Genomic DNA, 25,968 nt, shown 5'->3' on the forward strand with positions numbered 1-25,968 from the left:
AAAATATATAAAGATTTTCTGTCTCCTAGTCAATCTGGCGGAGAAGGCAATGGCATCCCACTCCAGTACTCTTGCCTGGAAAATCCCATGGATGGAGAAGCCTGGTAGGCTACAGTCCATGGGGTCTCTAAGAGTCGGATACGACTGAGCGACTTCACTTTCACTTTTCCCTTTCATGCACTGGAGAAGGAAATGGCAACCCACTCCAGTATTCTTGCTGGAGAATCCCAGGGACGGTGGAGCCTGGTGGGCTGCCGTCTACGGGGTCGCACAGCGTCAGACACGACTGAAGCAACTTAGCAGTAGCAGCAGCAGTAGCAGTCAATCTGGACACCTACTACATATCCACAACAATACACGTGAAAGAAGAGCTCATAAAAAATGCAAAGCACTGACCAGCTGATCAAATTATCATCATCTGTCCTCCAAAATGCAAGGAGAAATAGCGTCCAGAGAACTGCCACACAGTACTCAAGCTTTAGTCATAATCTCCATGTTATCAAGAATTCTTACATGCCCATAGCCTGATTTTCTTCCAACACAAGGCTACAGACACTGCTGACTTGGAGAGATTAGCAGTAGTAGTAGTAGAAGCAGCAGGAGCAACAGTAATAGTATCATCATCATTGATTTTTTTTAAAAAGAGCATTATGTTACTCTCCTCTTCCACTTCCTCTTTCACTCTCCTCTTTTACTTCCTCATCATTTCCCTTCTCTTCTTGAACAATTTAGTCCCTAGAGCCATTAAGTAAGGCAGAGAAAAGTAGGCATTTACATCAGAAGAAAGAGGGAAGCTGCAGTGGCCTACAGTGAAGCAAGAGAGCCCAAGCCAGGGGAGAAACATGTTCATACTGGGGACAGCTGACTGTGGGGTGTCAGAGCTTAAGCAAGCTGAAGAGGGTATCCCCAAGGAGGAGTGAATAATGTGAGAGGGTCAGAGACCAAATAGGGTGAAAAAGGTGTCCTTGTGGCAGTGGCAGAGGGAAACATCCTTATGTGAGGTGTCAGAGTCCAAAGAGAGTGAAGACTATATTCATATACAAGGGTCACATTCAGTGCAGGGGGATTAGGCACTAAGAAGAACAAAAAAGTTATCTTTCTGTAGATGCCAACTGGCAGGAGTCAGAGCCTGAAAAGGGCAAGAGGCTTTCTGTGTAGGAGGTGGTCTAAAATGGGTGGCAGAGCCTGTGCATGGCAAGGAAGACAATGACACTGGAAGGGTATGACAATAGAGAAGACTGGTTACATATGGAGAATTTATCAAATATGTGTATGTAGTAAAGAAACACGAGGCCAAGGTTTTTCACTATCTGAAAATGGAAGTTATAAACATAGGAAGGGAGACTCTAAAATGAATCCTGCCTGTGGAGTTGGACTAGAATTAGACATATCGTTGTAAACTCATGGATTATGATAAATATATAGATGAAAATGTGTGTATCTCTGTATGTGAATTTTTTCTCACTCCTTTGGTGAGATAATCTGAGACAGATGACACTCCAAAAGCAATGAGCATACCTAGCACCCAAAATCTTATCTTCTAATTACCTCTGTCATTCTATTGTACTTCACTTCATTGCACATTGCAGATACTAGATTTTTTACAAATTGAAGACATGTGACAGCCCTGTGTCAAGCAAGTCTATCAGTGCCATTTTTCCAACAGCACTGGCTCAATTCATGTCTTTGTGTCACATTTCAATAATTCTCATAATATTTCAAACATTATTATGTTTTTTACGGTGATCTGTGATCAATGATCTCTGAAGTTACTACTGAAATTGTTTTGAGCTGTCATGAACCATGCCCACATAATACGGCAAACTAAACAGATAAATCTTGTGTATGTTCTGACTGCTTCCCAACTGGCCATTCCCATCTCCCTCTCCTTGGGCCTCCCTATTCTCTGAGACACAACAATCTTGAAATTAGACCAATCAATAACCCTAGAATGGCCTCTAAGTGTTCAAGTGAAACGAAGAGTCACAAGTCTCTTACTTTAAATCAAAAGCTAGAAATGATTAAGTTTAGTGAAAAGCTTAGATATGTCAAAAGCTGAGATAGACTGAAAGCTAGGAATCTGAAGCCAAACAGCTAACCAAGTTGTGAATGCAAAATAAAAATTCTTGAAGGAAATTTAAAGTTCCATTCTAGTGAACACACAAACAATAAGAAAGCAAAACAGCCTTATCCCTAATAAGAAAGTTTAAGTGGTCTAGACAGATCAAATGAGCCACAACGTTTGCTTTAACCAAAGCCTAATCCAGAGCAAGTAAAGGCTGAGAGAGAGGTGAGGAAATTGCAGAAGAAAAGTCTGAAGCCAGAAGAAGTTGGTTCATGAGGTTTAAGGAAAGAAGCCATCTCCATCACATAAAAGTGCAAGATGAAGTGGCAAGTGCTAACGCAGAAGCTGTAGCAAGTTACCCAGAAAATCTAACTTAGATAACTAATGAAAGTGGCTACACTACACAACAGATTTTTTTTTGTAAATTAATTATTTTAATTGGAGGCTAATTACTATACAATATTGTAGTGGTTTTTGCCATACATTCACATGAATCAGCCATGGGTGTACATGTGTCCCCCATCCTGAACCCCTCTCCCACCTCCCTCCTCAACCCATCCCTCAGGGTCATCCCAGTGCACCGGCCAACAGATTTTTCAATGTAGAAAAATCTTATATTAGAAGACAATGCCATCTTAGATTTTCACAGCTAGAGAGAAGAAGTCAACGTCTGACTTCAAAGCTTCAAAGGACTGGCTGACTCTCTTGTCAGGAGCTAATGCAGCTGGTGGCTTTAAACTGAAGCCAACTGTAAATCAACTATACTTCAATTTTAAAAATAATTAAAAATAAAAATGAAGCCAATGCTCACTTACCATTCTAAAAATCCTAAGGCCCTTAAGAATTATGCTAAAGCTATTCTGTCTATGCTCTATAAATGGAACAAGAAAGCCCGGATGACAGCACATCTGTTCACAACACAGTTTACTGAATATTTTAAGCCAACTGTTGAGGCCTACTGCTCAGGAAAAATATTCCTCTCCAAATATTACTGCTCAATGACAAAACACCTGGTCACCCAAGAACTCTGATGGAGATATACAATGAGATTAATACTGTTTTCACACTTACTAACACAACATCCATTCTGCAGTCCACAGATGAAGGAGTAGTTTCAACTTTAAAGTCTTATTATTTAAGAAATATATTTTGTAAGGCTATAGCTGCCATAGACAGATAGATCTATAGACCTTGGCAAAGTTAACTGAAAACCTTCTGGAACGGATTCATTCTTCTGGATGCCATTAAGAACATTCTTGATTCATGGAAATAAGTCAAATATCAACTGGAATAGGAATTTGGAAGAATTTGAATTCCAACCCTCAGAGATTACTGAAGGATTCAAGACTCCAGGGAAGGAAGTAACTGCAGATGTGGCAGAAATGGCAACAGAACTAGACAGGGAAGTGGAGCCTAAAGATGTGACTGAATTGCTGCAATCTCATGACAAACCTTGAACAGATGAGAAATTTCTCCTCATGGAACAGAAAATAAAGTAGTTCTTGAGATAGAATCTACTCCTGGTTAAAGTGATTTGAAGACTGTTGAAACTACAACAGAGGATTTAGAATATTACACAAACATAGTTGCTAAAGAAGCCACAGGTTTTGAAAAGACTGACTCCAGTTTTGAAAGAAGCTCTATTGTGGGTAAAATACGAAATAGTATTGCATGCTACAGAAAAATTATCCATGAAAGGAAGAGTCACTTGATGTGGCAAACTTCATTTTATTATTTTAGGAAATTGCCATAGCCACCCCAACCTTCAGTAGCCACCACCCTGATCAGTCAGCAGTCATCAACATCGAAGCAAGACCCTCCACCAGCAAAAAGATTACAACTTGCTGTAGGCTTAGACGCTGTTTAGCACTTTTAGCAATAAAATATTTTTAAATAAATGTTATGTACACTGTTTTTCAGACAAAATGCTATTGCATACTTAGCAGACTATATAGTATATTGTAAACATAACTTATATATGCATTGGAAAACCAACAAATTCACATCACTTGCTTTACTGTAGTGATCTGGAACTAAACCCACAGTACCTCTGAGGTATGCCTGTAAATAAATAAATGAATAAAAGAAAGCTTGATGAAGAATGGGATATTCACATAGTTTAAAGATATCTCCCCACAAAACAGATTTTACAAAGGGAAAAAGAATAATTGTATATACAAAAGTCTGAAAGATACTAGCATAAGCAAATGATTAAAGAAAATATTATCAGCAATACAATGAAATCAAAATCACATACCATCTGATAGGATGCAACGAAAAGAACACACCATCCCTCTGTAAAATTCTTACCAAAATGTATAAGAAAACATCAGGAACACCAAAATTGAGGCTCATTTTATAAAATAACTGGCCTATGGTCTTCGAAAAATATCAAGGTCATAAAAGTCAAGGGAAGATTGAGAAACTGTACCCTAGAGAAGATGATTAAAGAGGCATTACAACTAAATGTAATGGGTGATTTTGAACTGGATTCCAAGTGATGCATACAACTGGCACAACTGCCAAAATCTGAGTGGGAGCCAGTGGTTATTTCCTGATTTAGCGGATACATTGTGGTCGTGGGCTTTCCAGGTGGCATAAATGATTAAAAAAAAAAAAAATCCACCTGCCAAAGCAGGAGACGCAAGAGACATGGTTTGATCCCTCAGTTGGGAAGATTCCCTGGAGCAGGAAATGGCAACCTATTCCAGTATTCTTGCCTGGAAAATTCCATGGACAGAGAAGCCTGGCGGGCTACAGTCCATGAGGCCACAAAGAGTGGAACACGACTGAGCAACTGAGCACACTGTGGTTGTATATGGAAATATCCTTGTCTTTAGGAAATAACTAAATACAAACTAAGGTATTTTGGGGTACCAGTACATTAGTTTGGCAACTTACTCCCAAATGGTTCAGAAAAATAGCTCTTTGAATTATATTTCCAAATTTTCTACAAGTGTTTGATTATTTTTAAATTTTTTAAAGAAAAATATTTGAGAGTATATAGTTCTATCTTCACCCATTAAAGGATTACGTAAACCTTATTTATGATCAGATTTAGATCATACACTGATATGTAATGGAGGATGGGAGCCAAATGCTGACACTGGACTATTCCAAAGAAAAAGCTGAATTTATTCAGACCTTAGTAAAATTAGAAATCACTATATAGTTAGCTATGGTCATATGTATGCAATTTTTGTAAGGGCCTAAAGAGAAGTCTATTTTCTATCTTTCAAAGCACGATTATCACCTTAAATACATAGTACACACTCTCAAAATATTAGTCAGTGAAGTTTTAAAAAGAAAGATAAGGAAAATATTAATGATAGGCTTATTAGGAACCCATTAACAACATAGATTACAGCAGAGTATATACAACTCCAGGTTCCCTGGTGGCTCACTGGTAGAGAATCCACCTGCCAATGCAGGAGACGTGGATTCAATCCGTGGGTCAGGATGATCCCCTGGAGAAGGAAATGGCAACTTACTCTAGTATTCTTGCCTGGAAAATTCCATGGACAGAGGAGACTGGCGGGCTATAGTCCATAGGGTTACAAAGAGCCGGATATGACTGAGCGACTGAGCACATACATTTCCAACGGAAAATAATCTCTTTCTGTTGAAATTAGCTTTGTAAGAAACGTAGAAGGTAAGAACAAAGGCTAAATCTTTGGTGATCAGGACCAACCCTAAACGTAGGCAGGAAAAAGTAATCCCTATTTCTGCAATCAAGAAGATCAGACAAATCAGCATCCTTAATAGCCTATCTTGGTGCCTATACCATTAAAGATTTAGGCTAAGACAAAGTCCCTAAGAAGTTACATATTATAATGCAAATATCCCAGAGTCCCCATTCAAACACAGATACTTGGAAATCTATATAATTATTCCCTGCACAGCCATTAATGTTAGTAATAATAATCATAACAAAAGAACCACTGTGCTAGGTACTTTATATAAATGATCTTTACTTCTTGCAACTCTACAAGATAAGTATTACCATTGCAACTTTATAAATAAGGAGACTGAAGCCCAAAGAAGTGAAATAACTTGCCAGGGGCCAAGAATCCATTCAATGGCAGAGTTTTCATTCACACTCAAGATTCAGATTTTTTCCATTATGTCTTGCTGCTTCTTTCTACTGCACCATTTATTGTTTTTGAAAATGGAGATCTAAGGCACAAAGGTATAAAATGCAATATAGGAAACTTTTTTTGGTATAGGATAAAACTGAATGAGAGTTCTGAGTTTCAGATAAAGGAAGCCAAAGAATGCCTCAGAACCAAGATAGGAAGAAAGGCTCTAAAAAAGGAAAGAGGTGAACAAAAAGAAGGGAGGTGAAGGTCCTGAGAATAAACTGTCCAGGTTCCTTGGTTTTTCTACACAGCCTAATACTAGATTTGATGAGGTCCCTGAGTTGTTAATGAGCTCAGATTTACCAGCTTGAAAGAGATAAATTATAAAGTTTATTAAGTGAGGACTACGGAGAATACTCAATTTTCCTTCTTTTATACAAGGGAAGAAAAAAGGAGATATAAGTCACCCCCATCTGAAGACATGGGGTAGACAAGTTATTAGACCATCTTTGAAGACAAAGGAAGTAATATAACATCAAGTGTTAAGAAATTTTGGATAAAACAATTCCACCCTGTTTAATGTGAAAATAACAACTGACAAAGGAATATTTTAAAACATCTTTAACTAGTTCAACACTGAATTCAGTCTATTTATGTGCCATCAAGAAATAAATTTAGGAGTTCCCTGGTGGACCAGTGGTTAAGAATCTGCTGCCAGTTCAGGACGTGGGTTCGATCCCTGGTCCAGGAATATCCCACATGCCACGGAACAACTGAGCCTATGCGCCACAACTACTGAGCCAGTGCTTTAGAGCCTGCCAGCAGCAGCTACTGAAGCCTGCAGGCTTACAGCCCATGCTCTGCAACAAGAGAAGCCACCACGATGAGGCACCCTTGCACTCTGCACTGCAACAGAGAGTACGCTCCCACACCCACTTGCTGCAACTGGAGAAGGCCCATGTACAGCAAGGGAGAGCCAGCACAGCCAAAATGAATAAATCTTATTTAAAAAAAAAAAAAGAAAGAAATGTAGGACTTCCCTGGTGGTCCAGTCCAGGAAAGTCCATGCTTCCACTTCAGGTGACACGGGTTTGATCCCTGGTCGGGGAACTAAGATCCTGCATGTCACGCAGCACAGTAACTTAGTAAATAAAAAAAGAAACAAATGCAAAGCAAAATAGTGCCTATAATATGAAACTGTATGATGAACAAAAGCAAAATTAATGAGAACTATGCAGGATCTGAAATACATTACTATATAAATTTGCAGAAAATATACTTTCTATTTACATAATGGAATCATATTGGTATTTTCACATTTTAACCAAGGATATACATTGATCCCTATGAAACAGGGAAGTAATGTGTCACAAAAAAAGATATCTGGGATCAGTTCAGTTCAGTTCAGTTCAGTCGCTCAGTCGTGTCTGACTCTTTGCGACCCCATGAACTGCAGCACGTCAGGCCTCTCTGTCCATCACCAACTCCCAGAGTCTACCCAAACCCATGTCCATCGAGTTGGTGATGCCATCCAACCATCTCATCCTCTGTCGTCCCCTTCTCCTCCTGCCCCCAATCCTTCCCAGCATCAGGGTCTTTTCCAATGAGTCAACTCTTCGCATGAGGTGGCCAAAGTATTGGAGTTTCAGCTTCAACATCAGTCCTTCCAATGAACACCCAGGATTGATCTCTTTTAGGATGGATTGACTGGATCTCCTTGCAGTCCAAGGGACTCGTAAGAGTCTTCTCCAACACCACAGTTCAAAAGCATCAATTCTGTGGTGCTCAGCTTTCTTCACCGTCCAACTCTCACATCCATACATCTGGGATCAGAAAGACCTGAATTTGAATCTTGGATCTGTCACTTACTAGCTTTGTAACATTGGGCAAGTTATTCAATTTTTCTGCTCTTTAATCCCATATATAAATATGGAGTTAAAAATAAATACCTTTCAGAATAATTATTCCACTTCTAGAAATGTATGTTAACGGACTAGTCCATCCCAAACTATCCCTTCCCCTCACTCCTCCCTGCTGCCCCCCCGCCCCGACAACCATAAGTTTGTTCTCTAAGTCTGTTTCTGTTTTGTAAGTTTATTTGTATCATTTCCTTTTAGATTCCACATATAAGGGATATCATACAATATTTCAGTCCCTTTGCTGCTCATCTGAAACTATCACAACATTGTTAACTGACTATACCCTAGTACAAAATAAAAAGATGTTATGAATATAATTTTATGAAAAAGGTAATTTGTGTAACAATGTTCATCATAATATCATTTATAAAAATAACAAGTAAACTAAAATCTAGTATTAAGGGAATATTTCAGTAATGGGTATACACATCACCAGATCAGTGGTTCTCATACTTTATAGAGTACATAACAAACTAAGGAAGCTTTGTAAAATGTATATTCCTAGACCCTATACTCAAAAATTCTGACCTAGTAAGTTTGAGATGAGAAAAGGAAATGCACTATTTTGAACAAACAACCAGGAATAATTGTGATGGAAGGGGTCCATGAAAAGTCTGCATTAAATGGAACACTACTGTGCAATTAGAAATATGATCATGAAGACTTTATAATAACACTAAAAAGTTTGATATATTATTAAGTGAAAAATTTAGGATTCAAACTGTATACTCTAATAACAACCACATTAAACAGACATATAAAAAGTTATTTTAGCAATAGTATTGGGACAATTTTTTTCTTATACTCAATTTTTTGAAACACTGTCATGCTATTATAAATGATTAAGCAACATATCAAAATTTCAAACAAAGAGCCAATGAATCTTCATGGCCTTCAGATTTAAAATTCAACTCTTAAGGGCAGTACACAAGTACTTCAATCTCCAAACTTACTTCATATCCATGCTCTATAACAAACTACTTCTAATACCCCAAATTACATATATTTTACATTTTTATGCAAATTATTAAATATACTGTTCTTTTTGCCTGAATTATCCTTCCCCAAAATTGTCAGCCTAACAAAATCCTACTCATTCAACAAGATTTAAGAATCATCTCCTCTCTGAAGTTTACCCTGACTACTCACTCCTCCAACAGATTAAAGGTATATCCTTCTTCCTCCTGTCATTCCTGAAGCATTGTTTGAGACTTTCATTACAGCATACATTACAGTGTATTAACTTTTTGTTAATATTCTCCCATTATTTTACAAGTACTTGTTCATAATTCTTCACTTCCATTATGTCTCCAAAGTCTCTATGAAATACAGAGAAACAGAACACTCTGTCACTAGCCAAAGCAAACCAACAGAAAAAACTCTGTTATACACTATACCACCACTGGAGAGTTTACCATGCCAAAGAACATCTCAGCATTATTCCTGCAGCTCCTCCCAAACACACTCCCATTCACTCCCATGCCTTCATAATAGCAGCAAAATATTTATACAAAACAAGGATAATTCTGTAAGTTAATACAGCAGTTTTTTAGTATCTTCAAAACACTAAGAAACTATATTTAGCATATTTAGATGCTATATAAAACAGTTCAAATCCAGAGTAGTAACTACAGGTATCAAACAAGGATTCAAAGTGGCTGAAGAGTAATTTGGTGGTAAAAGACAAAAAGAAAAGAAAAGTTTAGTGTGGAAGAATGCTAATTGGGATGCATGGGTCAGAACTTCAAACACCTCCCCAACAATGAAACATAGGTTTTTGAAAAAAACCTACATATTGAATAAGCTTACAATATGAATTTATTTTAATAAGAAAATGGATGTAAAAGAATTTGAATGTCAAACCATATTAGACACTAAAGCTCTTATACAATCATAGTCTATATCTTTGTCATAATAAATAAAAACACCTAAGGAATAACTTCTGAAAACAGGCAAAAAATATACCACATGCTGATACCTAAGATGAGTATATAATATAACAGATATCCAATAAAAAGTTCTAGGGACTAATTTGGTAGCAAAAAAAAAGGCTTTTCCAGCACTGGCCCTATGCTATCTTATTTCTCTTCAATCAAATCCCTTTCCCCTTCTACAGCACTAGCCTTGTAAGAAGAAAGGATAAATGACCACCTTTATCCAACCCATTCTGAAAAAATCCACTCCACCAACTCTGCCATTAGAGCTTCACAGCTTTAGCATTTTGTCCTAAAGTTTTTTTTCCTCTTTTGGAGAAGGAAATGGAAACCCACTCCAGTATTCTTGCCTGGAGAATCCCAGGGACAGAGGAGCCTGGTGGGCTGCCGTCTATGGGGTCTCACAGAGTTGGACACAACTGAAGCGACTTAGCAGCAGCAGCAGCAGTTGTTTCCTCTTTAAATGAAAGTACTAAAAGAGCTTCCTCTTCCTAAAAGCCTTTACAGTCAATCATACTTCAGTATGAATTGTCAGCACCCACAAATAGTTGTTGGTGGTAGGGGAAGGTTAGGAAAGACACACGGACACAGAGTCTGTGAGGTGAGAGAAGAAATTAACGCTGACATATGAAGGAAACTAGAGATGATGAAAGCAAACTCGGTAAGCTCCAGAATTTTGAAGGTTCAATTTTGTTCTTAATCTACATCTCACTATGCACAGCTCATTCCAGCTCTACTCCTCACACAAAACCTGCGACCCTTGGAGAGGGACAGTTGACACAAAAACTAGAGGCAGGCTGAATTTGTGCTAATTACAATAGAGAAGAGGCTTTCTTTCTAAAGAGAAAGAAATTTGAGCCGGAAGTGTTAGAAGAAAGGTGGTGGAGGAAACAGAAATATCAAGCAGGCAGCAAGAAATGAGGTTGGCTGTTTATGTCCACAACCATCAATCAAGAGATGATCCAATTTGATGGCGACAAGTTTACACCGATTGTTTCAGCTCAGTTAACTAGAAGTAATTAACTGCTTTAAATAAAGCTGCTCTCACAACACAATAGAACCCAAATAATTCTATAGCACAACTGAGCCAAAATTCATTTTACAGATTCATAAGGATGTGCTGTTAGATAATAAAGTATTACCTATAAGAAAAACTTTCAGAGATGAACTTTGGAGATTACAACAGAAGGAAATGAGGAAAATAAAATTTATCTTTTGATCATATATTCTGACTCATCCTCAAAAATTGCAAGCCTCACCCAGGTTTAACACAAATGTGCTACTGACACAAAGGAAAACTGGACTCTAAGAAGAGTTCTTAAATCTGCATTACACAAGAAAATGCACTGGGCTGTGAACTGGCATTGTGCCCTGGGCTGCCATATGGTTTACACGACCATGTCATCACATACGAGAGAAAGAACTGGCACACAGATATGTCTTCTGGGTAAACTCCTGCTTTTTCAAACATGAGATAATCTCTCATATCAACATAAAATGAAATAACCAAAACTCATATTTCAATTAATTAAAACTATGCTGAAATATGTTTGAAATGGAAACCAAAGACACACTAAAATGTATTAAACCTTAAATAGCTTCAGATTCTGTAGGCTGAAATTAATCTTTTCTAACCCATGATTGAATTATAGTCAGCTTCCATTTCTACTTAAATACTCAGGAAGAATGTTCTGTAATAGACTTTGAAAGAATTTTCCAAAATTACCTCAAATGCATAATGAAATAAATTATTTCAGTACACAACTGAGCTAATAAAATTCTGTTTACTGTCACCTGAGAGGTTAAATTGCTAAGGTCAGTAGGCACACTACTGAATACTGTAAACTCCTGCATTAATGTCAGTGGAGACCTACTTCACTCTTCTGTGACTGTAAGAAACCACTGAGATGCACTACAAATCGAGCAATGTAAAAACAGAGGTTGAGTAGTCACCAGCTGGTTGTCCTAATTCCCTGCTACACAACATCCTCAAAGTTCTGAAGAGGGAGCTGAAAACCCTTTAGTTGAGAAAGAGGTCAATACCAAAATTCCCTCTCCTCTCTCCTCACTCCCCATCATGCAGCTGGCACTGTTCACTCAGGCAGACACAGCTCCCTGAACAGAATGGTGCAATCACCGCTTCAAACATCATTACTATCTAAAATAGATAACCCACTTGCAACTTGACTATTTTTATAGATATAATATTTTCGTGCAGTTTAACTGCTCTATTTGTGATTTATTCCATTTAACCAATACAGCTTCCCTAGAAGTGAGTATCGTATATTAGAATCTCAACAGCCACAGCTGCCCAAATAGTTGAAAATTACAATACTTCCAAGGTGCATTCTATCTCCTTGTATCTATCACCAAAAACTTTATGAATTGAATCCTGAATTTGAAAAACTTATGAGCTGTCTGGTTTACATATCTTTGGTGACAAGAATACTTTTCCCTCAGTTCTTACTGATATACTTCTTCACATGGAGGTCTTGAGAACTGGATTCCTTATGTTTCACAAGAATTTACTAACTATACTTCACATAGTATTCTATGTAATGACTCTTTGAGGCATTAAGAAAATTAAGTAAATGTGAGTTATTAACAAACTTTTTTACTGCTTTATCAAAATAGAAATAATTCTTAATTTAGACTAAAAAAGAATTAATTTAACACAGTTCAAATGGGAATTATTTTTGTTTAGATTAAAAGGTAATCGTGCCAAAGAGTGAAATTTTAAAAGGCTTTGCAGCTATCTCATGAAAGATATGTTAAATAAAATGAAATTTCATATATAATATGAAGGAAGAAAAGGAGGGAAATTCAATTTGAGTACTCTAATGAGCTCTGATGAGCTCAGTTTTTTTTTTTTTAAGGATGAAAGAGGGTGTAAGAGGTAAAACTGAAAGCAAACACAGAAGTGAAGTATATACTTGCCCTGGAAAAAGGCTAATGTTCTTTTCAGCTAAGTTTAAAAAAAAGGAAAGAAGAAATAGAAGTTCACTGCTATGACACCTAATATAATCTCAATCTCTGACATATTAAAACTGTAGATGGTTTTAGACCACAAGAGAATTCCCTAAAACATCTAACAAAACTAAGAATCTGATTCGTCCCAACTTCTATCTTGCTCTTATCCCTAGTGAGAACAATTTTCAACCCAGAAAGGATAAACAAATAATGCTAAGATTTTACCAAAGCTCCAGAAAGACTGAGATCACAAGAGACATTTAGCTGCTTCAAAAGAGTTTAAGTATCCAGATCGAAAAGAATTAGAAGCAAAGGGGTAGAAAGAATTTGCAACAATACTAGGCATCATCAATGGTTCCCTAGCAGAAACAAATTATAACAAAGCAGCCTAAGTTTGGTGGAATTTATAGACACACTAGGCTGAGGAGGCCTTACAAAAAGCTGTGAAAAGAAGAGAAGGGAAAAGCAAAGGAGAAAAGGAAAGATATTTCCATCTGAATGAAGAGTTCCAAAGAATAGCAAGGAGAGATAAGAAAGACTTCCTCAGCGATCAATGCAAAGAAATAGAGGAAAACAACAGAATGGTAAAGACTAGAGATCTCTTCAAGAAAATTAGAGATACAAAGGGAACATTTCATGCAAAGATGGGCTCGAAAAAGGACAGAAATGGTATGGACCTAACAGAAGCAGAAGATATTAAGAAGAGGTGGCAAGAATACACAGAAGAACTGTACAAAAAAGATCTTCATGACCCAGATAATCACGATGGTGTGATCACTCACCTAGAGCCAGACATCCTGGAATGTGAAGTCAACTGGGCCTTAGAAAGCATCACTATGAACAAAGCTAGTGGAGGTGATGGAATTTCAGTTGAGCTATTTCAAATCCTGAAAGATGATGCTGTGAAAGTGCTGTACTCAATATGCCAGCAAATTTGGAAAACTCAGCAGTGGCCACAGAACTGGAAAAGGTCAGTTTTCATCCCAATCCCAAAGAAAGGCAATGCCAAAGAATGCTCAAACTACCGCACAATTGCACTCATCTCACACGCTAGTAAAGTAATGCTCAAAATTCTCCAAGCGAGGCTTCAGCAATACGTGAACCGTGAACTTCCAGATGTTCAAGCGGGTTTTAGAAAAGGCAGAGGAACCAGAGATCAAATTACCAACATTCGCTGGATCATCGAAAAAGCAAGAGAGTTCCAGAAAAACATCTATGTCTGCTTTATTGACTATGCCAAAGCCTTTGACTGTATGGATCACAATAAACTGTGGAAAATTCTGAAAGAGATGGGAATATCAGACCACCTGACCTGCCTCTTGAGAAACCTGTATGCAGGTCAGGAAGCAACAGTTAGAACTGGACATGGAACAACAGACTGGTTCCAAATAGGAAAAGGAGTATGTCAAGGCTGCTTATTTAACTTATATGCAGAGTACATCATGAGAACGCTGGGCTGGAAGAAACACAAGCTGGAATCAAGATTGCCGGGAGAAATATCAGTAACATCAGATATGCAGATGACACCACCCTTATGGCAGAAAGTGAAGAGGAACTAAAAAGCCTCTTGATGAAAGTGAAAGAGGAGAGTGAAAAAGTTGGCTTAAAGCTCAACATTCAGAAAACTAAGATCATGGCATCTGGTCTCATCACTTCGTGGGAAATAGACGGGGAAACAGTGGAAACAGTGTCAGACTTTATTTTTTTGGGCTCCAAAACCACTGCAGATGGTGACTGTAGCCATGAAATTAAAAGACGCTTACTCCTTGGAAGGAAAGTTATGACCAACCTAGATAGCATATTAAAAAGCAGAGACATTACTTTGCCAACAAAGGTCCGTCTAGTCAAGACTATGATTTTTCCAGTAGTCATGTATGGATGTGAGAGTTGGACGGTGAAGAAAGTTGAGTGCCGAAGAATTGATGCTTTTGAACTGTGGTGTTGGAGAAGACTCTTGAGAGTCCCTTGAACTGCAAGGAGATCCAACCAGTCCATCCTAAAGGAGATCAGTCCTGGGTGTTCATTGGAAGGACTGATGTTGAAGCTGAAACTCCAATACTTTGGCCACCTCATGCGAAGAGTTGATTCACTAGAAAAGACCCTGATGCTGGGAAGGATTGGGGGCAGGAGGAGAAGGGGATGACGGAGGATGATATGGCTGGATGGCATCACTGACTCGATGGACATGAGTTTGGGTAAATCCAAGAGTTGGTGATGAACAGGGAGGCCTGCTGCAATTCATGGGGTCGCAAAGAGTCAGACACAACTGAGCGACTGAACTAAACTGAACTGAACTGAAGGCTTCCCTGGTGGCTCAGAGGGTAAAGAATCTGCCTGCAATGCAGCAGAGGTAGGTTGGATCCCTGGGTCGGGAAGATCCCTTAAGAGAAGGGAATGGCTACCCACTACATTATTCTTGCCTGGAGAATTCCATGGACAGAGGAGCCTGGCAGGCTACAGTCCATGGAGTCATGATGAGTTGGACATGACTGAGCGACTAACACACACATACACATAGACTTACTACTACAGGGGTAGATCAAAGGAATGGCATAAACAGAACATAATGTGAATACAAAAGGCAATGGATAAAATACCTCATAATATTCAAACAGATACATTAGAGAGAAATAACTGGCTAACAGTTCTATTAAGTGGCTTCAATGTTGGTAGAATGACCATGCATAAAGATGGTCACTTTCAAATTTATACTAATTTGAAGTTCTTTAGGAGTATATCATAGTTGTTGAATACCAGTTATAGAAAACATGCTTATTAAATCTACATATGATGCAGAGAAGAGACATTAATATACTGGAAAACAGACTCAAGAGCCAAGAGAGCTAGATATATTAAAATAAAGGCTAACGTAGGTAAGATTAAATATAACAGGAATAATTTAAGTTCAATCAACTCTTTTCAAGTACCAGACAGGGGAACCATGACAAGTTGACAAGTCATTGACAACAATGACAATGGCTTGACATGTCACTGGAAAAAAAAAAAAAAGTTAAAGTTTTAATTGACTATCTGCTCAATGTGAGCCAAAGGCACCATACAGCTTATAAAATTTTGACCTGTACTAAGGCAGGTCTTAGATCAATAATAAGAAAGTAATAACTTCATTGTATCATGTTTTAAATAGCTGCTATTTCATTTTCATTCCACAATACATGTTTACTCTAAAATATGGGAAAATACAGATAAGCCAAAAAATAAAGATCACTCACAATTCCGCCACTCACTAAATAATCCTATTCCTTCTCCAGAGGATTTTTCCAACCTAGGGATCGAACCCTGGTCTCCTGCATTGCAGGAAGATTCTTTACTGTCTGAGCCACCAGGGAAACCCAATAACTACATTCTTGTGCTTATCATTCCAGACTTCTTAACATACAATATAAATGTTCACACACATTTATTCTTTGTTAAAGAAAAGGATCGTACTAAACACATTGCTTTGTAATTTTTTAAAAAATTCAAAATATATCAAGTCCCGCTATATCCTACACTGGTCAAATGACAACTATTGCATTTTTTTTTTCATTTCTGGTCACCATCTTTGAAGAGAGTTATTGAAAAATTTGAGAATATGAAAGAAGTATGAAAATGTTAGCTCTTAACATGCTCAGTCACTAAATCATGTCTGTCTTTTTGTGATTCTATGGACCATAGCCCACCAGGCTCCTGTCCATAGGATTTTCCAGGCAAGAATACTGGAGTGGGTTAACATTTCCTACTCTAGGGGTTCTTCCTCACCCAGGGATTGAACCCACGTCTCCTGTGACTCCTGCATTGGCATGCAGATTCTTTACCACTGAGCCACCTGAAAAGCTCCAAATTCTTAACACCTATACTCTATTACCACATAGCAACTGGTTGTTAAAATCTTAGAAAAAATAGAAGATTCATAAGAAAACAATATAGCTAAATATTAGCTAAAGAACTGCCCTGGCAAACTAAACTACTTTATACTGACCCATAAAGCCAAATTAGTACCAACTGCTGGAAATTACAAGGAGGTGAATTTTAGCTCAATAAAAGATGAATATTTAAAGTAATTAGAGCCATCAAAAAATAGAGTGGATGGATCTAGCCATTGCAGGGTTTAACAGAACTCCAATAAGTAACTGGAAAAGGGTGTTACAGATAAATTCTCTAGGTAAGAAACTGGATGAAAAGACTCCTTTGTATTTGAAGATTCTGTGATTCTAATGGAAAACTTACTATAGAAATTTACTCCTTGTTGAAGGAAATGGCAACCCACTTCAGTATTCCTGCCTAGGAAATCCCATGGACAAAGGAACCTAGCAGGCTACAGTCCATGGGGTCACAAAAGAGTTGTCCATGACTTAGCAACTAAACAATAACTAATTCATGATGATGAACATTTTTGTGTTCATTGGCAGGTATATATCTTCTTTGACATACTGTCTGTTTTCTTATAAATAACTGAAAAGACAACAAGGCATTGGAACTTGAAAAAAAAAAAAAAGAAATTTACTCCTAGTACCATGTGAAGCCAAAGTGTTAGTCACTTAGTTGTGTCAGATTCTTTCTGACCCCATGGACTACAGCCTGCCAAGCTCCTCTGTCCATGGAATTCTTCAGGCAGAATACTAGAATGGGCAGCCCTTCCCTTCTCCAGGGGATCTTCCTGACCCAGGGATCGAATCCAGGTCCCCTGCATTTCCAGGTCCCCAGATTCTTTACCACCTGAGCCACCAGGGAAACCTAAGGCCTTAAGAAATAGTCAACAAAGTGATAAGGAATTGGAAATATTTAGTCTTGATAAAGTAGGAAGAGGAGGCACTAAGACCTTAAAAGTGTTATACACAGAAGTTGAGATTAAATTTATTCTGGAAAGCTCCAAAACTTAAAACTTAAAACAAAATGTAGACATTCAGGAAAGGAAGATTTCAGCTCAAGGGAAAGGATGGATTACTAATAAAGCTTTCTAAAATGAAAAAATAACAAAGAAAAGAAATAGAGTCAAGTATTCTAGAGTTCTGTGAGAAATCACAGCACAATGATGAATACCAATATGCTAAATGCTTTGCATTAATTTCTATACCCCATTTAATCCTTACAACAGCTCCATATGGTAGGTATTCTTACTATTTCCACTTCATAGAAGAGCACAGTGAGGCTTAGAAACATATTTATTCAAGGTCATTTTTACTTTTGCTGAAATCACAATGTCAACAAACATACCTGATTCCCCATTATACAGCTACTGCTCACTTAGTAGGTAATAAATAATCAAAAGCATCTTCAGAAAGAGTATCTACTGATTCTTCAAAGGGCAGTCATGAGTTGCTTTTTTTAAGAATGTAAGTATTTTTAAATTATTATTCCTACCAAAAAAGTGTTCAAATTAGACACATTGGCCATGTACTTTAAACTTCTGCAAATAAAACAGGTTCAATGAATAAGACTTAAAGCAAGGTAAGGCAAATTTGAATCACAAAACTTAAAATCCTTGCCATTACTAGTTATGTGATCTTGGGCAAGTTCTTAATCTTCCTATCTCTTTAGTCCATCATCTGAGAAATGAGGACCATCCTCTTAAGGTTGACATAAGAACTGAATGAGATGATACACACATTTAGCACAGGATCTGAGCCTATTATTACACAACACAAATAATAAAGTAGGGCAATGTTAAATCGCTTCAGTTGTGTTCCACTCTTTGTGATCCCAAGGACTATAGCTTGCCAGGCTCCTCTGTCCATGAGATTCTCCAGGCAAGAGTACTGGAGGGGGTAGCCATTTCCTCATCCAAAAGTAGAGCAGGGGAGTATCAAATCTATTCCACAATTCATTCCAAAATATTTTAAAATTTTGAACTGTCTTTATGTCTGAAGGTAAAGGGATAATTTTCTATTATCTTGTAAATAAGCTTTTGATGACAATCATTTGTGAAATAAAATGACAACTAAATAAAGTGTGCTTTCTTAGGAATTTCATTTTATGTAAAGAACCACCCAAAGAAGATAATTTCAATTCTCATTTTCTTCAAAGGCACTATTTTAGTTGTTTATTCAATATGATATAGAAAAATGCAAGTTTAAAGGTTATTGGTTTTGATTTTGCTGTTTTACAACTTGGTTCAAACTACTCTAATGAACACACATTTTTAAGGTTTTTTGTTTTGTTTTCTATATATATTCTCACTGCAGAGCTACTACTACTACCTCTGACAAAACCAGCAAAAGAGAAAACCTCTCATTCAAGAAGTACATTATAGTCACAATTTTCATGTTATAGTTGATGTTTACCAACACTAAGTAGTTGCTATTCTATTCCTAAAATTTATGTTCTCTTTTTAAAATGACACAACTAAGAAGGTATTTAAAAGATGTTTAAGTTCTATCACAAAGATAAGTTTTTTAAAACACCATTCATCTCAAAGAAATTAACTGAAGTTCTCCCTGCTCTCAAAGAATTCTTTAGTGTTTTTGCAAAGAAATTGATTATTTTTAGAAACCTCTTTCAGGATATCAGTTTCTAGCTATAATGATATTTATCACTGATATGACCCCATAGCAAACATTTATTTCACCTGCAATTTAAAACATACCCAAATAAATTGCTTCTGTATAAACTACCTGTGACTAAGGGCAATTACTAGATCTATAATCTGAAATTTGTACAAACTGTCTACCTGTGATTGAAAGTGAAAATTACTTAACAAGGAGTGCACACAAGAGTCATCACTTCTTAAGACTTACTGAAAAAAATGCCCCATAAATATTCATTGTTCCGAAGCGAACCATCATTCCAATAAAATGCCACTGTCAACAAGTACAGATGATCATATGTGGAACTTTCTACAATCCCATCAACTATTTTCCAATTAAATTCATTTCACCATAACAGGAATGTTCTCATTTACCCTATTAGCCAAGACTGTAACTAACTGCATTATCTGACCACCACAACACATGAAAACTTGTGTAAAGAACACAATGTCATCATCTAAAAGTTTGTATTAAGCATTTGTCAAGAGCAGCAAAGAACAGTTTTTAAAACTGTTAAAAACCAAGAAAATCACTTGAGCTTAAAAAATTTTTACAAATAGAGTTAGACTTAATAGATGTTTTAGAGTGAAGATGTGAATGATGATTGATGCCTCCAAAAACATCCAGGATAAACTGAATAGCTATGATTTTAGAAACTAAATAGCTTTCCTTGACTTTTATCTAGTGAATATTCTTCAGGCTTCCTCCCTCACAACTGATTTCATTTGCCCATCAATTCAACTTTTAAATTAACTGTTTTTTCAAATATGTAAATCAACCCTGCTATTTCTAAGATAGTCCCTGCTGAAAAAAAGACCTTGTGTGTGTATGTGTGTGTGTGTTTTAAGTCATGTTAGATTCTCCAAGCAATATTAAGTCTCACCTGGGACATCGTCACATTAAAAGGCCTCTACTATATTCCATATACACTTTCCCAATCCCAACCTGGCATTCTTCATCCTGAGATACAACAACCAAGTTTCACTCAGCCATGTCCAGGTGACTGAAAGTACTGCTGGGGCTGCCTAACCTGCCTCATTAAGTTATACACACATCCTGTACTGATGACATCTCACCAGAAGGTTCACTCCCCTCATTTTGTGGGATGATATCCCACAGCACAGCAAATGCCTTCTGCAAGAGAAGGGAAGCAGCAACCAAGGGCTGTGGCTTTTGCAGGATAATGGCATGCACGCGAAAGCTTCTCTGCCAATTTCATTTAAATAGCCGAAAAGGGAACGGCGGCGGAGGGTGGGGGTGCGGTGCGGGCAGGAGGCTGGATTCGAAACCGAAAACATATAATAAACATTGATGGAAAGCGGGTGAGACGCAAAAAATTCTTCCAGCAACACTAGTGCTAGTGCATGTACAAGTTCTGCACCACAGCTCACAGAAAAGTAGCTACTGACGCATTGATGGAAGGCTATTTTAAAATTACTCAAAGAATCTAAGGCATATATCTGACAGGGAGGTTTATGCCTCCTCTCCAAACACACATTCTGTTTTCCCACCTAATTTAAGAACGAGTCGCTGGCAGCCACCAGGTGCAATAACCGTGAGGAGGAAGGACGTATTCATCACAATGCATAGCGAGGTGTACAAACGCGGAACCGGTTCCGGTCCTTACCTTAGCAGGTTAGACAGGGGCAGGGGTCCGGATCCACTGCCCAGGATCCCTCCTTTCCTCCCAGACAGGAGTTTCTCCACCAGAGCCACATTTCCAGTGCGAGCAGCTTCCAAGAGCTCCTGGTCCTTCCCCATAGTCTCTCAACGACTCCCTCTCAGAGTCCTTTCCCTCTTCGGGTCCTCCTCCCCGCCCACCCCCACTCCTCATAAATCCAGAGCCCTCCCCGCCCCACCCTAAGATAACGCCAGAGCTCCAGCCCCTAGAGAGCTCTGCAGCCCCCAGCCGGGAACACTACTCTCCGCTCCTCTTCGGGGCGCAGCTTTTACAACGAGGACCAGACCATGTCTTGGAACAGGGTCTGGCTGAGCTGGGAGCCGCGACGCGCCTCCACAGCCACTCCCCTTAATTCCCGAGGCCTCGCTCCCGCGGGTGGGGTGTCAGGGGGTGGGGACCGGGGATGCTTTTTGAGAAGCGGGAGGAGGATGCTGGGGACTGAGGAGGAGGAGACGGAGACCGTCCTCGCCTGAGCGCGAGCGCCGCGAACGCCCGTGGCGGCTGCGGCCCGCGCACCCTCGCGCCCCGGCCCGGTTCTCCTCAGCTTTTGCGCCTGGCCCGCTCGGCGGTTAAGGCGGCGGCGTCCGCGGGCCGCGGCCCACGGCCCGCGGCGGAGAGGAGCGAGGCGGCTCCGGCTCCGGCGGCCGCGGCCCGCGCCGAGGCCGCGCGGTGCGGCTGAGCTGCGGCGGGCGCGTGCCGAAGGCGGCGGCGGCTGCGGCGGTGGTGGCGGAGGCGGCTCCGGGCTCTGGTAGGGGGTGCTGGCGCCCGAGTCCGCCGCCAGCGGCCGCGCTGAGGCCTGGCGCGCGGGGCGGCGGGGCGCGGGGGGCGTGTGAGCACCGGCAGGTGCGGCCCGTGAGTCCGTCCGGGGGAGGGGGGGCGCGGGGGCGCGGGGGGCGGGGGGACGAGGTGGGGGCGGGGCGCCGGGACGAGATTCTCTCGGTTTTCGTAGGCGGGAACCCTCCCTCCTCCAGTCTCCTTGGGAGAGGTTTAACCGTGTGAGGACTGGAGTTCTCCGGGCCTCTGCGACTCCTCAGCCCGGCGGCCGCCGGCGCCACGCCTCGGGTCAGTCACGACGCGTGAGGAAAATCCTCCATGACCGGGATGCGAGGCCGGTGATGCTGGGGAGAAGCCCTCCTGCCACCGCTTGTGTCGGTGTCCAGGCGACTTGACCGGCTTTTCCTCCTTCCGTTTACCTGCCTGAGACCTGCTCTTGCTTAGAAATAAGAGGTTTGTTTTAGTTTAGTTTCAGTGGCCCTGGACACTGAATGGTTTGTGACTGTTGCAGTTGTTCTAGGGTCTTTCATCAGCCCTCTATTTCAGTTGGGCTTTGAGGATCTGCTGACTTGTGGAAATACCAGGAAAAAGGCTCTCATTGAAAATTCCTCCACATTCACACTGGGAAAAAATATAAATGAGCACGGATTAGAGACCCACTTTAATTTGCATATTCATCAGCAATTCATTGTGTATGGTTGGCTTGATTTTGTTAGCTGCTCTCCTTGCCCGCGATGGAGAACACGCATTTATTTTCTTTTGAAACTTCCTGTAACACCCTGTGCTTTGCCTTGCCCTTGGAATAAACTTCATAAATGTTAACTTGTTGATAATCAGTTGGGTGGAAAGGGACGTAAGAGGCACTTTCCTCACAACTCAGTGAACTGGATATTACTACCATATATCCATTTTGGTAATGAGGAAATATTGGGTCAAAGCCTTAATTAAATTTCTCAAGATGCTGCACGTAAGTGGCTGAAAGAATTGTACTACAGAACTGACTCAGTGAGTAGCCCATGTTCCTCCCAATGCACCTTACTGCCCCCATGAAAAAATTAAATGGACAGACAGTAATGATCAAAGACATTTCATGAGCAGTTACTAGGGACCAGGTACTATTCTAAGTGTTTTTCATCTGTTGTCTCAACCTTGTAACAATCCCATGAAATGGATACCATTTTTATCTTTATTTTAAAGGTGAGGGAGCTGATTAACTCAAAATCATGGGGCTAGAAAGTGAGCCAAGACTCAAATACAGGACTGCCTGCTACAGGCAGAAATTTTAAGTAAATAATTGGAAAAAACTTAAAAGACATTCAGGGATAAGCAACAAGTGTAATTTTAAATTTTTTAATGAAATTTACTATTCTGAGATTTTATTTGAATGGCTCAAAGTATTAGGTATATTATGGCTATAGGAAGTAGATTTTGAGCTAGTGGTTTTTGTTTTTTAATCTGTTTTAATAGTAAGATGATATTATATATGATAATAATATGATCTCTGACATACTGGGACTAGCAGACTAGTTAAAGAAACAAGAGGTAAGGAACCATTAATTTCATTTTGAAAATGGCATGGAAAAATCCTTCTTCCACTTTCCTAATGTTGCCACCTAAGCAAAACACATCTTTCCCAGAATATACTGTAAATATTCAGTTGGTCAGAGCTAAAAGTAACCCGCAGTTTTGACAAGCAACAACAGTTAATCATGGCGGAGTTAGTGATCAAGAGGGTTAACCCCCAATGGGAAAACCATTAGTAATGATTTACTAAGAGTCAGTTCCACTGTTTCATATACTCTAGTGGTATATGATACTCAAAGCCAGTTTTCAACTCCAAACTCTTTGTAGTTACATCATTGTTTCTTGTTGAAGAGGACAAAGGCTTGACTGCATGGGAACTAACATGCAAACAAAAAGTGAAAACATTCTTCCAAAAATCTGAAAAGGCCATGGACTTCCCTGGTGGTCCAGTGGTTAAGAATCTACCTGGTAATGCAGGGGACACTCCCTGCAGGGTTCAATCCCTGGTCCCGGTATATTCCACATGCCATGGGGTAACTAAGCCAGTGCGCTTCAACTACTGAGCTCTCAAACCTAGAGCCCACAGTGAGGAAGAGGAGAAGATAATGTCACATAGCATCAAGTTAGCAACTGAGCTAAGATAGGATAACTGTGATTTAGGGAGTAGATTTGGAAAATATCTGCTTTCTCTCCACCTTGAGCTCTATAGTTACTCTGTGTAACTGGGACTGTGATAGGCTGTGGACAGAAGTTAGCAGCTCCAGGCTACAAAATGCTATGAAGATATTAGACATCTGAATAGAACACCAAGTTCTAAGCTTTTGCATTCTATTTAAATTTGTCTCCTCATGCCTATATGGCACAAATTTTGCCCTTCATTATCTTCCTGAGGAGAGCCAGACATCAAGCATGTTAGCAGTCTTTCTAAATTTATGGTTATAAGTATTGAAGGCCATGGAATGTCAATCACCCATCTTCTCCAAGTTCTAACTGAGAGTAGACATAAGGAACAAATGAGCATCACATTAGAGTATCATCTATCAGAAGTTTTTTCCTCTCTAGGGAAATTTGATGTGGAAAAATAAGAGCTCCTCCAAGATCATCACAGGCTTCCCTGGTGGCTCAGCAGTAAAGAATCTGCCTGCAATGCAGAAGATGCAAGTTTGATCCCTAGGTCAGGAAGATCCCCTGAAGAAGGAAATGGCTACTCCCTCTAGTATTCTTGCCAGAGAAATCCCATGGACAGAAGAGCCTGGTGGGCTACAGTACATGGGATTGCGAAAGAGTTGGACACGACTTAGTGACTTAACAACAACAAGATCATCACATCACATAACACTCCACCACTATCCTGCTGATTCTATCATTAGCTTCCTCCTCTCTCAGAGACCCCCTGCCTGTGTGCTTCTACCTTTGAAAAGCTGTCTTCCCTACAGGTGACCCAGTACACAGCCCACTGAAAAATGTAGTCTTGTCTCCAAACTATGTTTCCTCACAGAAAGAAACCCCTGAAATTCCAAAAATAATTTTTCACCATCTCTTTTTATTTCCCAGTGAGGAAAAGAGCTAGCCTAGCATCCCAATAAACCTATTATGCAATCTCTCAGAGGGGTGTCTAAGAAGACACAAAGAACACAGTATCCACTTTTGGAATCTCATCTCTCTCAAGGGCTAGTCTCAACCTACCTCATTCTTACACCCTATCCTCTATTTCTATCTCCCTCCTACACATGGGTCACAGACTTTTTTGGTAAAGGGCCAGAGAGTAAATATCTTCAGGTTTGTGGGCACTATCGCACTACACTCAGCTCACCATTGTAGCATGAAAGTTCATGTGTGTGTGCTAAATTGCTTCAGTCATGTCAACTCCTTGCGACCCTGGGGAATGTAGCCCGTGAGACTCCTTTGCCCATTGGATTCTCCAGGCAAGAGTACTGGAGTGGGTTGCCATGCCCTTCTCCAGGGGATCTTCCCAACCCAGGGATTGATCATGCATCTCTTATGTCTCCTGCATTGGCAGGCAGATTCTTTACCACTAGTACCACCTGGGAAGCCCTGTAGTCATAGGCAATATTCAAAACAAATGAATGTGGCTGTGAACCAATAAAACTTTCTTTATGGATACTGAAATGTGAATTGTGTATACTTTCCATGTGTCACAAAATATTCTTTTGACTCTTTTTCAACCATTTTAAAATGCAGAAACCATCCTTAGTTTACTGGCCTTATAGGCTATGGGTAGGATTTGGCCCATGAGCCATAAGCCTACAGATTTAAGAATGACTTATTCTAAAGCCCCTTTATGGGATTCTACTTCTTTGCTTGGCCTGATTGTTTAGAAGGGGGAGAAGGGCAGGAGCCTAAAATCAGATTATCCCCTGAGGCAGCCAAATATTCCCAGCTTAGGCATAAAGGGAATGCTTCCCATCAGCAAATCCTCTCTAATTCTCTTCTATCTCAAGGAAGATCCTTTCTTGAAGTGAAGACTTGTCACCAGA

The 25,968-nt window shown here is 39.6% G+C and overlaps 1 protein-coding gene and 1 long non-coding RNA gene across 6 annotated transcripts in view; one reads left to right on the forward strand and one right to left on the reverse strand.

Moving 5' to 3' along the window:
• ANKS1B (ankyrin repeat and sterile alpha motif domain containing 1B) overlaps positions 1-22,314 on the reverse strand; it is a 1,049,816-nt gene extending 1,027,502 nt beyond the window's left edge. For all 5 annotated transcript variants that reach the window (XM_081595385.1, XM_081595384.1, XM_081595383.1 and 2 more), the window contains exon 1: positions 21,119-22,314. In XM_081595385.1, coding sequence (XP_081451511.1) covers positions 21,119-21,252 — 134 coding nt within the window. In that variant the 5' untranslated portion in view covers positions 21,253-22,314. The remainder of the gene's footprint in view (positions 1-21,118) is intronic.
• Positions 21,855-22,768, forward strand: LOC145546977 (uncharacterized). The gene is made up of 2 exons (XR_014083427.1): positions 21,855-21,920; positions 22,122-22,768. It is a non-coding gene; the product is annotated as an uncharacterized LOC145546977 (long non-coding RNA).
• Positions 22,769-25,968: the final 3,200 nt, after the last annotated feature.

This window comes from Giraffa tippelskirchi, chromosome 4 (assembly GCF_054371585.1).
Source record: "Giraffa tippelskirchi isolate mGirTip1 chromosome 4, T2T-mGirTip1v1.2.pri, whole genome shotgun sequence".
Lineage (NCBI taxonomy): Eukaryota > Metazoa > Chordata > Mammalia > Artiodactyla > Giraffidae > Giraffa > Giraffa tippelskirchi.